This window comes from Psammomys obesus, unplaced genomic scaffold, assembly GCF_907164565.1.
Source record: "Psammomys obesus unplaced genomic scaffold, mPsaObe1.curated_primary_1811, whole genome shotgun sequence".
Lineage (NCBI taxonomy): Eukaryota > Metazoa > Chordata > Mammalia > Rodentia > Muridae > Psammomys > Psammomys obesus.
Window position 1 is genome coordinate 20,788,291 of NW_026596034.1, and position 17,501 is coordinate 20,805,791.

Consider the following 17,501-nt stretch of genomic DNA (forward strand, 5'->3'; position numbering starts at 1 on the left):
ATAGATAGATAGATAGATAGATAGATAGATAGATAGATAGATAGATAAAATCATTCTTTGCCTTCGTATTTTAACGACACTTGGATAGACTTGTGTAATCTTCAGATCACAGACACTTCCCTTCAAAAGTTCCACCAATATGTTCTAGCATTCACCTTTGTGGGAACATCTGTGGTAGGTCTAATTCCCTTTCTTCTTAGGGAATCTATTCTTTTTGTTCCCAAGAGTCTGAACTCTTCAGTTTCCTCATACTGCTGGGACATTCAAGGACTATGAGCACACACCTAACTATTACTGTTTTTTATAGTTATGCCCAAATATTGGACACAGTGCTTAACTGTAGCTCAGGACTTCATCCTATGAAAAATTTAGTATTATATTTTGTATTACTTCTTCTGTCTTGTCATGGTTTCTCAGTAGTAGCTAAACACACACATCTTCATCTCTTCATAATCATTTTTCTGGTTTATAGAGAATTCAAATTTCCACCTCATATATTTTCAGCTGGTTCTTTTTTCTTCCAGCTTTTGTGTATGTTTCTCTCTGGCTTTTGCCCATCTATGTTACACACACACACACACACACACACACACACACACACACACTCCAGCTGAGGTACTGAGGTACAGTTGGTTTTAGAGTCGCCTACTCAGTTAGAAATGCAGCTGGGTGGAGTATCAGGTCCCCCCATCCAAGTGTAAGATAACCGTATCCTTCAGGTCGAGCATCATCCTGCTCATGTGTGTGTGCCCAGGCCCACTCAGTCTGGGTGGTAAGTACTGTGAACACTAGAAAATGGGTAGGGGGAAGGACACAAGGCGCAAGTCCTGAAGCGCCTTCTCTGTTATGCTGAGGACTTTGGATACAGCAAAGGACAAGGAAAACCATGAACCTCTTTCTTCTGGACAGATACTCCATCCGAAAGACCAGTGACAGAGGCCAATTCTTCCGAATAACCAAACAGGGGGACATCTATAATGAGAAAGAACTGGACAGAGAAACCCATGCCTGGTATAACCTGACCGTGGAGGCCAATGAACTGGATTCTAAAGGTGAGCAGTTCCATCTTCCAGGCTACCTGGGCTCTTCTCTTCCCTCATGCTTTCAAAACTGACATGACGTACCCTTCTGGACCTCTAAAGGTAGTCTAAGGCCCTGGGGAAGCATTCCCTGGCTGGGGAATGTTGACCTTCCATTTCTGCTGCTCCTTAGACCAGCATCATACAGAGCACCCACAAAAGAACAGTAGAGTGCCACCCTAGACTGAGTGAGAACCTCACATTCACCATAGTGTGAGAAGCACTGTGATGAGACAGACTGTCAGGTGTCTCTGTGATGAGATTCACTGAAGGCTACACACAGAGTTTCCAAAGGTTTGGTCCCGAGAACAGAGAGAGACAGGGCTAAGTCTGTGCATGGACCAAAAGCTGCATGGTTTTTAGTGCTAAAAACACTTAGCAAACACTCTTGTGTGCATAGAAGTTATATGTGCAGTTAAAGAGCCAAGAAGCAGCTCTCAACCATAAAGATAGTTAGGTTCTGCAACAATTTGTGTAAATTCTGACAGATGCCTGGGGAGTTGTGACAATCACCCAGCCAAAAAGTGCTCACTTTCCCACTGCACCCAGATCCCAGGGGCGGGGGGAGGTTCCTGAGAGGGGCAGCATTATTTAAATAAGTACATGATTATTTGTTCAATTGCATTGTTTTAATCAATTGTATTTGTCTGCTTGGTTTACTTATTAATTTAATTACTGTGTCTTAAGATGCATTGAGGATGTTTGGCTTTTGAATTCTTATAAGAAAATTTGCTCACAGATGAAGGTCTACCCCGCTTGTCCTCCTCCTTGTACTCCTTCCATCCACAACACCATCCTTGTCCTTTTCTCCTGGGGGAAAAAAAGTGGCCTCTATGACACAGTGGCCCAGGACTGACCATCCAAACATCTCCAGCCCTAGAGGCCAGTGTTAGCTGGGCCCACTGAGGTGACAAGCTGTCTCCCCTGCAGGTAACCCTGTGGGTAAAGAATCCATTGTGCAGGTTTACATTGAAATTTTGGATGAGAATGACAACCCCCCGGAATTTGCCCAGCCCTATGAACCTAAAGTGTGTGAGAATGCAGCCCAGGGCAAGGTGAGTTGGCCTCAAGGTTGGGGGGTGGAGGGAGGGTAGATGGATGAGTTCCCCACATTTAAAGTAACTATATAACAGCCCTGAATGCAATGCTATTCCCATTTTACAGGCAGAGAAATGAAGGCTCTGGGAGTGTTTGAAGAATAATAAGTCAGGGATAAGTGAGATTAGGATAATAGTAAACAAACTGGCTTTGAGGAGACTATTTAGATAGTGCTTTAGGTGACAAGTAGCCACAGTCACATCTAAACCCATCCTTGAACCCCAAGATACCACCCCAAAACCACCCTGATCATTTCCCATCTCTTACATTCCAGCTGGTAGTGCAGATCTCTGCGGTAGACAAGGATGTGATGCCACCAAATACAAAGTTCAAGTTTTCCCTGAAGACCGAGGACAGCAACTTCACCCTCATTAACAACCATGGTGAGCCCTAGAGTGCTTGGTTGGCTCTCAGAAGGCCAGAGGTGTCAGTTAAGAGTCCTGAAGCACTAAGTCTCTTAGAAGCACTAAGATCAAGTACCAGACCAACATGGAGGGACAGGTCTTCAGAAGGTCCTACCAGACATGGGATGTCTTATACAACTGTCACCATCTACATTGTACAGTTGCTCTGTGTGGTGGTCAAGCCATAGGACATGATCCACACGGTTACCATTACCCTCAAGAGGCTTCATTGAAGAGGAAAGCAAAATGGAGATAGAGATGCAGGCAGCCAGCTCAGTCCAATCCATCCAAAGGCTCCTTTCTAATACTGGAATCTCGGTTTCAACAAAACCACAAATTTTCATATCATTCCAAAGGGCTCAAATTTGGAAATAGGAAGCCATGAACTCCAACAACGCAATAAGCTTTGCTGCAGTTCAGCTAGAATGAGTATCTACCAGAAAGCAGTCCCCAGACAGGATCTGGTCCACCAATCACAGCATATCACAGTATATCTGTTCAGCCAGTCAAGGCCCAGAGAGTCTTGTGAGGTCAGTAGTGGCCAGGCAGAGCTCTGGAGAAGACCCGCTTGTTAGAGTGATGATCCTGAGCTGACTTAATTCCATCTGAGAGTGGCCAGGCTTCCGCAGCCCCTACCTCCACAGCCTCTGCAACTTTCTAAGAAAAAATAAACACCCTTAGGCATGAATACAGCAACCATTTATCCAAATATGGGAGGAAATCTCCCTGTCCCTAACTGATGACATCATGAGGGCCCTGTACTGAAATAGCCCATTGTCATCTTTTGGGGAAGACTAGAGAAGAGGGTCCCTGAAAGTAAGGGGCAGGTATAGGGAGTCAGCCACAGACCCACCAGCAAGATGAACACCGTGGCCTGCAGAATGAGGGGGGTGGCCATGCTGAGACGACAGTTAATGACACAACTCAACACTCAGAAAATAACATGGCGAAAATGTCCGTCAACCCATTCCCAGTGTATACCTCAAATGAACGAAGTAGGATCGGGGTCCTACAACAGAATGGAGAGTTACCCCCATATAAACATCCTGTGTGTAACAGGAGGCGAGTCTTTTGGTCTCAGAGTCATTTGTATACCAATGCTCTACATATCAGTGTCTCTCAATTAGCCCATCATGTGTCAGTAGCCTGTCATTTGTTCTCAGTTATAGTACCTTAGAAACTGAAAGGTAATTATGAATAATGAGGTGAAATTGGCTTTCATTTTAAATTCTTGGCTTTTGGCTGGTCTTGTATGTGCCCACCCTTTGTGGCTAAGTAAGTCCTCTAACCATTGGTGTTAACAACCTTCCAGGAACCCACAAAAGGCAGATCAGCTATCCTTTGCCCACAGCCACTGAACAGCAGCAGGAGCAGCAGCAGCAGCAGCAGCTGAGTGTGTGTGTGTGTGTGTGTGTGTGTGTGTGTGTGTGTGTGTGTGTTTGTGTGTGCATGTGTGTGTATAAAATGGGGAAAAGGGGTCTGAAAATCAGACGGTTCAAAAATCTCCGGGGAGGATAGAGGAGGCTTCTGTGCAGTAAACTAATGGTTGGCCCTGAAGATGGGGCATATTGGCACAGAAACTGGTCGTCAGCCACAGAACGCCCAGGGACATCTTCTCCTGATGGCAAATGTAATCTACAGGTGCCACTGGGGACCCAGGCTTGTGTTTACAGCTATAAGCCTCCTTTGCAATGATTCAGTGGCAGCACGAAGAAGGTAGCCCAGTGCTCAAAGAAAACAGATTCTTTTCCTGATACTTTTGTGTAAGCTTGAAACAAATCAGCAACTAGCCAAGAAAAAGAGAAAAGTCCCTGTTGTTGAGGTGTGATTGGAGAAGGGGACATGTACCCATTGGCCACAGAAACAAAGAATTGGGGTTTTATATGCTGACTAAGCCATTTTCTCAGGTTTTGGATCAAAGCAGCTGCCCAGACTATATTCTCTGCCAAGGAACAAGCCTGTGGCTGAAAGATGAGGAAGGGAGCAAACAGGGCAAGGAAATCAAGGCAGGGAAACCACACAGGAAGAGGCAACTCCTCCTCAACCCGCCCCCCATGGCACAAGAGGGCAGGTGCTCCTGGCAGAGCCTTACACTGTGGTCTCGATGTTTGCAGACAATACGGCCAACATCACAGTCAAGTATGGGCGGTTTGACAGAGAGCGTGCCAAGTTCCACTATCTACCCGTGCTCATCTCAGACAATGGAGTGCCCAACCTGACTGGAACCAGCACACTAACAGTGGCTGTGTGCAAATGCAATGAGCAGGGCGAGTTCACCTTCTGCGAGGAGATGGCAGCGCAGGCGGGCGTCAGCATCCAGGCGCTGGTGGCCATCTTCCTCTGCATCCTCACCATCACAGGTCAGTGCCTCATGGGACAGGGAGGAGACGTTGAGAGGGCCTCACAGAAGAGAGAGGGTCCCAGCCCAGTTCTGCACCACTCTGGACCTCACAGCTCCACGTATAAGCTACAGAGATAGAAAGGGAAAGCCCCATCAGCCTGGTGCTTAAGGGGTGAGGGGAAAGACAGGAAGAGACACAAAACCATTTTCAAGCTAACTCCATTTCAAAATAACCTGGGGGCAGGGGTATGGCTCAGTGAGAGGGCACATAATAGCATGTATCAAACACCAGGTTCAACACCCATCGTTTCAAAAAGAAAAAAGGAAAAGAACGTATACTTGACATTCATTCATTTGCTACATATATTTTGAGTGCATACCATATTCTGGATTTGTTTGGGGCACTGATATACATTAAACATTGATAAACATTATTCATTTATTTTGAGACAAGGTCTCACTGTATATCTGTGGCTGGCCTGCAACTCACTTGCCTTTGCCTCCGGAGTGCTGAGATAAAAGGTGTGCACCATTCATTCCTGGCTTTAATTGTTTCTAAAATTCCTTCAGAATGGAAAGTTTTGAGACTTCTCGCTTGGAATTTCACCAGGGGATTTCTTTGTTTTTATAGAAGTCCTCCAGCTTTAGTTTTTGTTTTTGGTTTTTGCTTTTGTTTTGTTGGTTTGGTTGGTTTTGTTTTCCCTTTGGTTTTTGTTTTTTCAGGTTTGTTTTGGTTTTGGTTTTTTGTTTTGTTTTGTTTTTTGAGCCTTGTCACTTTCAGGGGCACTTTAGACTTCACCTAGGTCTCACATTTCCCAGGAAACAGACCTCAGACAAAGATTCTGAAGGGCAAGCTCCCAGGAAAAGTATTTTTACCTGTGTTAGCCAGCCTCATGCCCCTGGGGCACCAGGAAGTTTTCCTTTAACATTAGCGCCCAACAGAGCCAGCTTAGGCTCCATCCAGAAAGTATTTTGTGATGTACCAGCCCCACGAGATACAATACCAAGCTAGAATGCCATGAGGCACAGGCAGCCTCTGCTCCTGGCCTCTGAGCTCCGCACTGTGTGTGTCTATTTTCTGGAACCTCTGTGCCAGAGATAGACACCGAATAATTAATAATGATTATAAAAGCAACGGTGTCAGAATGTCATCACCACCCTCCCCAAATACTAGTGTCACAGAGCAGCCACTGCACCCACTTTGCAGACAGGAGAAGTGAGGCTTAGGGAGGGGTTTCGTTAGACCACCCGAACATTATGTATGACACAGGTAAGTAACTAACTCAAGGCTAGAAACACAGAGGAAATGACTTGAGCCTCACTGAGGGAGCTCTGCCACAGCGCAAGATTCAGGGGACCTACACACACACACACACACACACACACACACACACTCACACTTCAGCAGGGTCAGTGTTATCGCCACTGACTTAAACTTTGGGCCAAACCAAATCTGTGCTTGGCCAGTCACGGCAGTGGCCCTGGGAGCCTGGGCTGGCCCCAGGAATTTGTAGGGAGGATGGGGCGGGGTTCGCAAACCATGTCTGACCCACATCTGCCGCTTTCACTTCTTGGCTGGCAGTGATCACCCTGCTCATCTTCCTGCGGAGGCGGCTCCGGAAGCAGGCGCATGCGCACAGCAAGAGCGCGCTCGAGATCCACGAGCAGCTGGTCACCTACGACGAGGAGGGCGGCGGCGAGATGGACACCACCAGCTACGACGTGTCGGTGCTGAATTCGGTGCGCAGCGGCTCCACCAAACCGCTGCGGTCCACGATGGACGCCCGACCAGCCGTGTACACGCAGGTGCAGAAGCCGCCTCGGCTAGCTCCCGGGGCGCACGGCGGGCCCGGGGAGATGGCCACCATGATCGAGGTGAAGAAAGAAGAGGCAGACAATGACGGCGGCGGGCCCCCCTACGACACACTGCACATCTACGGCTACGAGGGCTCCGAGTCCATCGCAGAGTCACTCAGCTCCCTGAGCACCAATTCCTCCGACTCTGACATCGACTATGACTTCCTCAACGACTGGGGACCCAGGTTCAAAATGCTGGCGGAGCTGTATGGCTCGGATCCCCGGGAGGAACTTATCATCTAGGGTTTCCGGTCTCTGGGCCCCGGGACCCAGACTCATTGCAGCCTGGATCAGACACCTGACACCACCTTCCCTGATTTCCAAGGAGTGGCACGGACTCTCCAGCCTCGCATCTCTTGCCTGTGGGTACCAAAGACCTTCCATCATCAACGTAGCAAATTCCAGGTCCCTTAAATCTGCAGGGACAGAGACGTGTTTTATTGATGGCCACTCCAAACACTGGGAAAGTGAGGCTCTTGTTCTATCTGGGCTCCTATCCCGTCCTTCCTCCCACACATACACACTTCCAATCTATCCCAGGCTTATGTTCCCTTCAAAACTGCCAAGCAAAGCTGCCTATGCTGAACTATGAGGAGCCTTCCCGAAGAGTCCCTGAGTCCCTGGTAGGTCTGTCTGTCTGAAGGCAGAAGATTGGGTGGCATGAGCTACCGGACAGAACTCCGAAGCCCGGTCCGGAGAGAGGCTGTCACTGATCCGTCATACCTGCTCTTAGGAGCCTCCCTCATACCTATCCCGGGCCTGCTACTCCGCAACCCCTCCCCAGGTCTTGTCCAGGGAGAAAGGAGGCTGTCAGCAGCACCTTGGGACCTGAGGTGATCCAGCAGGCCTGCAGCCACATTAACTGCTTCACTGAGCAATGACCTAGTCCATCAACTTCAGGGAAATGGCTTTTTGAATTTGAAGCAACTGTGAATTCACCCAGGAAGGACTGTGGAGACCATAGGTGACCAGTCATAGAGCAAGGATAGCCTCCAACCTATTCCTCTCCAACACCCTAGAGGAGCTAAGAAACCCATCTGACAGGCAACCCTTCTCCAGGTTGCCTGTGGGAGGCAGCTGCCTTGCCCGGTCACCTATGCTCCCTTTTTAACTCTTGCTGCCTGCTTATCTCTTGGAGACACCCAAGATGCAAACTCAGCAAGCATGGTCAATGCCCCAAATCAAACGTAACTGCATCACAGAGCCACAATGCCATTTGCCTTTTCTCCTGGTTGCCACATCTCAGGGAATGACACCCCATCCTCCATCCCCCATCCCCTTGCCCCGGCACACCCTGCAGAATGCAAGGCCCCTGACCTTTCCAAGAGCAGGGGCATCCCTGCGTCTCTCCCTCGGAGGGATTTGAGTAACTTTCCACTGAAGTCACGACTGGAGGAGGGGGCAATCCAGACTCAAAGTGGACCAGGTGAGGCAGAAACATGCCATCTGCTCGCCCTCCGTTTCGAACCCCTCCCCCAACAGGGCCTCTCTGCAGGGGCTGTAGATAGCACTGACATTTATTTAACCAATAATTAGTTTTCCTTAATTTTTTTTTTTTTTTTTACTAATGATACTTACAAGTCTTTAGTTCTCACAAACATAGTGTAAGTTTATTATGCATAATAATCAGGTTGTTATTTGGGTTAACAATTTTAATTCGGGGTTTTGTTTTTGTTTTTTTGTTTTTCTGGTTAGATAAACAATTCCTGTAATTTTCTATTTCCTTTTGTAGTAATTGCTGTATGGATAATGACTAAACATTGGTCTCCCTGGTGCATGAGATGTACTGTACCTTTTTATATCTAAATAAAGACATCTTGAAGTTCTTCCGTTTCTGGAGCGGAGAGCTCAGATGAAATGCATACACAAGCATGCATGCAAATGCACATGGCCGCATGCACACAGACATGCAAACACATATATAACCACTACCAGCCTCATCCGAGGAACTCAGAGGACAAGGGGACCTGTGAGTCCTCAAGAAGGTGACTCATGGGGCCAGAAAAATGGCTCCTCGGTTAAGTGTATGTACTGCTCCTGCCAAAGACCCACAAACAGTTCCCAGCTGCCATGTTGGGCAGCTCACAACAGGTAGTTGTTATGCCCTCTTCTGGCCTGGGGAAGCACCTGCACTCATGGGCACACACAATTAAACATAAGTTTATTCTTAAAAACAAATCAAAACAAAACAAAAAAAACCTAAAAACTTTGTTTTCTTAAAATTAAAAAAAACAAAAAAAAAAAAAAACAAAAAAAAAAACAGAAAACGAGGGAGATCCCATTCAGCCTTCTGTCCACTCTGGGTCCCTCTGTGCTCTGTGCATGCCCTACCTCTATACCTTCAGTCTTTGTAGCAGTCAGGACAATGTTTAGGGGTGCGGTTGAGGGAGCTGCAGCACCATTTGCAATTGGCAAAGAAGTAGGTTCTTTCCCTGGGCAGCTCACAGCCTTGTGCACATGGGGTATCTAGGTTTCAAAGGATATGGCTATGTTTCTCAAACCCCTCTGCTGGAGCTTTTTCCTCGGCTTGCCCTCTTGGAAGGGTTGGTCAGCTCCTGGCTAGCTCTGGCTTAGACATCTTTCCCGTTAAACAGTCAGTGGGGAATTGTTTCCAACAAGCTCTGAGGAGGAAAGGCTGCCCTTGAGTTTCTCCAAATCAAGTCAATTGAACAAGGCCCCGCAAGAGAGGTTGTCTGGAGTGCCACCGGGTAGCTCAGTGTGTCACCTGGGAACAGGCTTTGGAGATGCACAGCCCCAGGGTGTTGTTTTAGTGGCTGCTGGCGTTCTCTTCCATGGTGCCTTGGAAGCAAGGCTCCAAGTTCAGGGAGTAGAAGACAGAACTATAGCCAAGTTCCAATGCCACAATGTTTACCACACTTAGCAAAATTTAGACTTTTTATTTATTTTACTTGACTAGCTACTCCCTCGTTGTTGTGACACCGCCATTTATTTCCAGAGTGCCAACAGGAGAGGTAGTCTGTATTCTGCTGTTCCCATGGCTGCCACCTCCTTGGGTTCAGTCCTACCCGACTGGACGGGGTCTCTGCTCTAAATCAGTCTTCCATGACATCTTTCCCTACCTTGTTTTCTAAGGGGTGCTCTCCCTCAGATCCCCGACTCCCCAGTATCCTCTAGATGAGGTCCTGACCCTCCATCAAAGTCTGACTTAGTTGGCCATTCTGCCCACCTCTTCTGCTTGGCCACTATTCACCCAGAGTAACAAATGACCCTCATAAGGCCGAGGCCGGAGGCTTTCAGTGGACACCATGCTAGGGCATCCACTAAAACCTGGATGATATCTGGTATCTGACTGCCTGCTCCAGGGGCGCTAGGCTCCCAGGATGAGTAGAGAAGAAAGACCCTGGTGTCTCAGCCCTGCTACTCCTGGGACCAAATCACAATGGCCCTATGACCTCCATTTCACAGCAGACAAAGGCAAGAGCCCAAGCTCAGTACGATGGAGCCAAAGCCACACAATAAGAGGCAGGGTTGGAGTTAGAACCTGCCTCCTGGTTTCCAGAAAGACAAGGGTGGGCAGGAGGCTTCTTTTCTACCTCCCAACTGTGCCACGAAAGCACAGCCCCGCTCCAGCCACTGGGAAATCAGAAAGTTTCCACCAGGGGGCGCTCTGCATTTACAAATATTTGGTCCTAACCAGAATCCCAACTTCTGACACCCTAGAACAGATGGCAAGCCCTGAGAGTCCCTTTCTTTGATAGAGAAGTTGTGTTTAAAAGAATGAACTCCAGGTCTAGCAGAACAACCTCAACAGGCTCTTATCTGGAAAGTCAGGGACCCAGTCCCACACCCTGCCTAGAGCTAGGTTACTAGCTTTCAGCAACCCAACGTCCTTGCGGTCATAAATATGACAGTGCGCCTCATCACCCCTCTCTACTCCCTCACCCCTCCTCCACCCTGGGGGAACACGTATCAATGTGCCCCCACCTGACGCGCGCACACACACACATTGGGGCCAGAACCAGTAAGTCTTTACATGTCCCGGTTCTAAGACCTCTCGGATCAAAATTCCTTACAAATCATGCTTTCCTGTAGGTGACATGGAGCCTTTGACTCCTTACAACGTCCCAAGCCATCCACTAAATATCCCTTCCAAGGATCGGCCCAAAAGACGCAAACCAGATGTATCTACCTCGATATTAAATGCAGCGCCATTTACAAAGCAAAACTGGAAACAGGGTCAATGTCCACCACTAAGAGGCTGGCTAGGTAGACTGGTAGAACCTTAAAACCGAAGTGAGCAGAGGCTGGCGAGATGAGCCAGCAGTTAAAAAGTACTTGTTGCTCTTGCAGAGAACCTGGGTTCGGGTCCCAGCACCCACACGGTGCTCACCCCGTCTATGACCTCAGTTCCAGGAGATTTGACATCTTCTTCTGGTCTCTGTGGGCATCAAGTACACACAACATTACACATATATTCATGTGGAACAAATGTTCCTACACGTAAGATAAAATAAGTCTTTAACAAAACAAAAAACCCAGCAGCCATTACAACCCACGAGGTAAGCTTAAATTGACTTCAAAATTAAGTACCCTATACTCAGGTCCCAGGGTTTTTCTGGTAAACATCTACCCAGAAAGGTAGGAGATTCTGAGTAATTTCCAAGTTTTCTATAGTCAACACACATTCTTAGAACCATTTGTAAAGTAACTGCAGAATGGCGAATTGATCTGTTTTTCTCCATTGATTTTAAATATTGAAAGACTGTTTTAAAAGCGATTTTTTTCTGACTTTGCCATTGATGCAACAGTTTTTGAAGTAAACTTAATTATATGGGCTTTGGTTTTGTTTTGGACAAACGGAAAAGGGGTTGCATGGGTTATTTGTTTGTTTTCTTTTGAGACAGGATCTCACCAGGTAGCCCAGGTACAAACTTTTGAACCTCCAGCCTTGCCCTCCCTGGAGAGTGCTGGTGTCATGGCTGTGTCCTGCTGTTGCCTGCTACTGAACTGGTTTTGAAGTCAATACTTTTGACCCCAGAAATCCTGTTCCCGGAGCGACAGCTTCTTCTTACTTCTGAAAATGTCTTGGAACTTTGTCTATGGGGCCCTGATCTCTTCACCTCTGGAGTCCTTTACCCCTGAATCTCCAGCAATTTTGGGGGTCTACGAGAGGAGAAAGCCACTCCCAAAATAATCCTATGATGCATAAATGCCTAATGTTCTTCTTTGTCTGGGATATAAAAGAAACAAAGAATGGGGTGAGTCTACCTCAGCTTATTAAGAGACCACCTGGGGTGTCTGGGAAGTCTGTGGAGGTACCAGCTTTCAGGGGCTTAATAGTGCTTTGTACTGTTTTGCAGCTTAGACCTGGGTGCAGCCAACTTACAATGCTTGAGTTGTGGTTGCTGGGGCCGAGGCCTGGAGACTGTATAGACAGAGCAAGGAGGGTTGTTGTTTTGTTTGTTTGTTTGTTTGTTTGATACATTCCCCCATTTTTAAAATCTATTTCATCACTTTACAGCGTAATCGCAGCCCCGACCCTCTTCTCCTCCCAGTCCCACCCTCAGGCCTCCTTCTCCCCCCTTCTCTTCTCAGAGAAGAAGAAGTTCCCCATTGGTACCAACCCACCTTGGCACACTGAGTCACATGAGGGCTAAGCGTATCCTCTCCCACTGAGGCCAGACAAGGCAGCCCAGCTAGGGGAAGGGGATCCAAAGGGAAGCAACAGAGGCAAACCCTACCCCCATGGATGTCCAACCCACACATACGCTGTACATGCGTAGGGGGGCCTAGGTCCAGCCCATGCATGTTCTTCAACTAGTTGTTTTCATGAGGCTCTACACAGGACATGAGTCTTCACAAAGAAAAGAAAACTCCAGAACTGAGAGCCTCCTCTGAACAGTGTAACCTTTAGATATGTAGCTCTGGGCGGTAATTAGTAAATCGCCACTGGGCGCCACATACCCCCGCTCCGCTCATCTGTAGCTAGACCAGCAGAATCCATTCTCTGGATCAAACCAGGCGCAGATGTATGAGGTGACAAACGCTTCCTGGTTTGACAGGACTTTCCTCATTTTAGCTCGAAGAGCCTGTGTCTGGAAAAAGCACTTCGGCCCCAGGCCAGGTGAGCTGGTAGACCTGGGCATGTTAGAAGTCAGCGGCTCCAAGTGTGAGTCAGTGAACTCTTCACTCACCAGCAGGAGTGTTTCTCAGTCTCTCTAAGCCATAATCTATAAACAAGACACCTATTATTCATAAATTTGGCCTTTTGACAATGTCCTAGATTTCTTGAATGACTTTGTGACTTAACATTTTTTTTTTTTAACCAAGGTATTCATTTCTTCTGCCTTGACTTTGTTGCCTGAGATTCTCCATTCTATGTCTCTTCCAAGTTGATGAAGCTTACCTCTGAGGCTTTTGACTCATGAGCTGGGCTCCTACTTGGATGGCCCATTCAGCCCTGCTTAGAGTATCCAACTGCTTTTGTAGTCCAAAGTCCCAAAGTCTTCCATATTCCTCCAACAAACAGTAGAGACAGGCCTGTCATAGCAAAACTCCAGTCGCTGGTGCCAACTTCTGTTTTAGTCACTGTTCTATTGTTATGATAAGATACCATGACCAAGGCAACTCTTATAAAAGAAAGCATCTAATTGGGGATTGCTTACAATTTGAAAGGCCAGATAAACAATATAAACGGACCCATAGCCCATAGTGAAATAGAAGTAGTAATTGAAAGTCTCCCAACTAAAAAAGAGTCCAGGGCCAGATAGATTTAGTATAGATTTCTACCAGATCTTCAAAGACAAATTAACATTTATACTACCAAAATTATTCCACAAAACAAAAACAAGAAAAACATTGCCTAATTATTTTTACAAGGCCACAATTACCCCATGCCTAAACCACACAAAGATTCAACAAAAAAAGAAAATTACAAATGAATTTCACTCATGAACACACACACGTATCAATGACCCTAAAAACTCCCCCAGAAAACTTCAACAGTTTTTAAACCCTTTCAGCAAAATATCAGGATATGAAATTGATATACACAAATAGCCTTCTTATATACAAATAACAAATAGTCTGAGAAAGAATCAGGAAAAAAAATACCTTTCACAATAGCTTCAAAATATTTGAGGTAACTCTAACCAAGCAAGCAAAAGACTTGCATTATAAAGCTTTAAGACATTAAAGAAAAAAATTGAAAAAGATATCAGTAGAAAGATTTCCCATTTTCATGGGTCAGTAGGATTAATATAGTAAAAATGGCCATCCTACCAAAAGCAATCTACAGATGCATCTCAATCTCCATCAAAATGCCAACACAATTCTTCACAGAACTTAGAAAGACAATATTCAGTTTCATAGGGAAAACACACACACACACACACACACACACACACACAAACCAATAACAACAACAAGACAGGATAGCTAAAACAATCCTGAACAATAAAAGAACTGTCAGATGTATCACCATCCCAAATCTCTAATTGTACTACAAAGATACGGTAATTAAAAAAAAAAAAAAGCATGGTATTGGCATAAAAACTGATATGTTAATAGATGAAATCGAAGACCCAGACATAAATCCATACACTTATAGGCATCTGATCTTTCCTAAAGAAGCCAGAAATGCACACTGTGGAAAAGACAGTATCTTCAACAAATAGAAGTGCTCAAACTGGATGGTTACATGTAGAAGAATGCAAATAGACCTATATTTATGATTGTGCATAAAACTCAACTCCAAATGGGCCAAAGATTGCAACATAAGGCCAGGTACCCTAAACCTGATATGAGAGAAAGTAGGGAATAGTCTTGAACTCATTGTCACAGAAAAAGACTTTTCTGAACACATGATTAGCAAAGGCACTAAGATCAACAATAAGTGGGACCTCATAAAACTGAAAAGCTTCTGTATGACAAAGGGCACCATCTTCCTGACAAACAGTAGGCTACAGAATTGGAAAAGATCCTCACCAATTGCACATCCGATAGAAAAGAACACCTGAAATATATGAAGGGCCCAGAAAACTGGACATCAAAAAAGCCAACAACCCAATTAAAAATGGAGCACAGATCTAAACAGAGAATTCTCAAAAGGTCAAACACAAATGGCTGAGAAACACTTAAAGAGATGCTGAGCCTCTCCAGCCATCGGGGAAATTAAAATCAAAACCACTGAGATTTCATCTAGGGCCTGTCAGAATGGCCATCATCAAGAAAACAAATGACAGCTCATGCTGCCAGGATGTGGCATAAGGGGAACACTAATCCATTGCTAGTGGGAGTGCAAACTTGTACAGCCACTATGGAAATAAGTGTGGCAGCTCCTCAGGAAGATGGGAATAGATCTGCTTCAAGATCCAGCTATACCACTCTTTGGCAGATTCCCAAAAGACTCTGCAGCCTACTATAGAGGCACTTGCTCATCCATGTTCATTGCTGCTTTGTTCATAATAGCCAGAGATTGGAAATAGCCTAGATGTGTGTCAGTGGATGAATAGACAAAGACAATGTGATACATTTACACGATGGAATATTACTCAGCTCTTTTTTGTTTTGTTTCTCAACTTATTGGTTTCTGGGTTTTGATTTTTAAAAAACTTTTTAATGGATCTTTGTGAATTTCATATCATGCACCACAATCCCATTCTTCTCCCCCTGCCCACTTGGCCACCCTTCACTCCTGCAATCTTTCCCACAACAGAGAAAAAAAAATTCTGTTGTGGAAGCTGTAGTATGTCACAGTGTGTCCCACAGTATACCCTTTGGGCCATACTGCTTTGCTTGCAAATGTTCATTGCAATGACTCTTTGGTCTGGTACAAGGCCTCTGGCTTCTATTGATACTGGAATCTCACTGGGACTCCTCTGGGATATCCTGTTGTTGCTCTGTGTCAGGGATCCTGTAGTTTTGTATCTGTAACACCGGCCCCTTCACAAACTCCAGCAGTTCTTCAGTGGGGCAGATGTTAGGGTGGGCCAAGAGAGATATCTGAGCTGGTCAACCTGCCAGCTCCCCTGCACCCACACCACGAGGGCAAGCTCTCCTGCCCTGCCCTGCCCCAGCTGGCCCATCAATGCTACAGCCAGCAAGGGTCAGAGCCAGCTCTCCTGCTCCCACACCCACTGAGCCAGCTCACCCCTGAGACCCAGGCCAGCTCTACCCTGCTGCCCATGTGAGGGGCAGGGCCTGCTCCCTTGAGTAGCGCAGCTGGTGAAGGACATGGCCAGTTCTCCCTCTCTCATGACCCTGGGGTCAGCTCTTCCACCTGATGCCATTGGTGAGAACAAAAGGGAGGGGAAGGTATCTCTCCCGAGTGCTGCAGCTGGTGAGGGGGAGGGACGGCTCTCCTGCTCTCATGACACCCAGGGCCAAGTCTCTAACCTGCCACAGGTGGTGAGGGGCAACTGGAGAAGGAGGGGTTCTCTCCCTCGTCCATGCCACCTCATAGGAGACAAGTGGCAAGGCCACGTCTCCTACACTCATATGCACAGGGCCGGCTCACCCACAGCTTCCACAATGTGTAGGCCAGCTCTCCCGAGTACTGTAGCTAGGGGTCAGGTTCAGCTCTGCTGCTCTCACACCCCAGGGCCAGTTCTCCCATAATGCCTAGGTGAGGGGTGGGGCCAGTTCTGAACAGCCTTCAGACATTAGCCAGTCCCTAGGTGGCAGCCCAGACCAGGCTGGTAACAGACACTGGCTGCTACAGGGCAATGGATCTAGTCATGGCCGTGTTGGCAGCACAGGCCAGGCCCTCACCATGTCCCAGATAGCATCAGCAGCTCCTCACATTAGGCTGTTTCTCACTACCCTCCACCAGTTCTGCCTCTCTGCCTTGTGCCCACAACCTTCGGTTTCTCTTTCTCTTCCATCTCTCCACCACCACTCACTTGCTCCACTTAGTGGTCCCCAGGTCTATGAGTATCTGGGTTTTCTCAGGAGTGGTCTCAGGAGTGCTCTGCCCCACTTGTGCATTGTGGCACCCAGCAGGGGTCATCTTGGGCATTGTCTGCCCCCAAACCCATCCCCAGCTCCTGCACTGCCCTGGTGGTCACCTCAGGCTAGCTAGTTCCCTGTTCAGGCTCCATGGCACTGGTCTGGTGGTCAACTTGGTCTCACTCCTCACCCTGCTGCCAGAGTGTCCCCATGTGAGGATTGTCTGGACTCACGCCTGTGGTCCCAGGTGGGGTTCTCCTAGTCTATGGCTCTCTCCTGGCACTGGAAGCCTATCTGGGCCTCTGTAAAGCCAGCCTGGTGGTCATTTCAGGCTCACTTTTTTCACGGAATGTCAGGCTACTATCAGATGTCCACAGGCCAGAACACTGAGTTTAGCATAGCCTCTCTCCTCTCTGCCACCCACTGACACACAGATGACACAGCCACCACACCCGCAATGCTTCTAGGGGCAGGACTCAGCTGTGTGTGTGTGAGTGAGTGTGTGTGTGTGTGTATTAAATGAAATTCACAGGTAAACGGATGAAGCTAGAAAAATGACATCCTGAGCAAAGTAAACCAGACCCTAAAAGATAAATATGGTATGTATCACTTACATGCAGACGTTAACTCTTAAGCCTTTGGAGGCATTACACTGTCTGTAAAATCACAGAAGTTAGATGTAGAGTAAGAATCAGGGAGACAATTTCCCTGAGGAAGGAGAAGTAGAATATATAGTTATACAGAGACAGGGGATACAGGAATGGGAGGATTAAACAGAGAAGGAGAGGGAAGGGGAGCTGAGGGAGGGAATAT

The 17,501-nt window shown here is 47.0% G+C and overlaps 1 protein-coding gene and 1 pseudogene across 2 annotated transcripts in view; one reads left to right on the plus strand and one right to left on the minus strand.

The window, feature by feature from the left end:
- The window catches only part of Cdh5 (cadherin 5), a 39,286-nt gene extending 30,681 nt beyond the window's left edge, over positions 1 to 8,605 (plus strand). For both annotated transcript variants that reach the window (XM_055621582.1, XM_055621583.1), the window contains 5 exons: positions 910 to 1,052; positions 2,010 to 2,134; positions 2,452 to 2,560; positions 4,696 to 4,941; positions 6,505 to 8,605. In XM_055621582.1, coding sequence (XP_055477557.1) covers positions 910 to 1,052; positions 2,010 to 2,134; positions 2,452 to 2,560; positions 4,696 to 4,941; positions 6,505 to 7,022 — 1,141 coding nt within the window. In that variant the 3' untranslated portion in view covers positions 7,023 to 8,605. The remainder of the gene's footprint in view (positions 1 to 909; positions 1,053 to 2,009; positions 2,135 to 2,451; positions 2,561 to 4,695; positions 4,942 to 6,504) is intronic.
- An 8,431-nt stretch (positions 8,606 to 17,036) lies between these two features.
- On the minus strand, positions 17,037 to 17,162 carry LOC129687292 (small nucleolar RNA SNORA17; annotated as a pseudogene).
- Between the last annotated feature and the right edge of the window lie 339 nt (positions 17,163 to 17,501).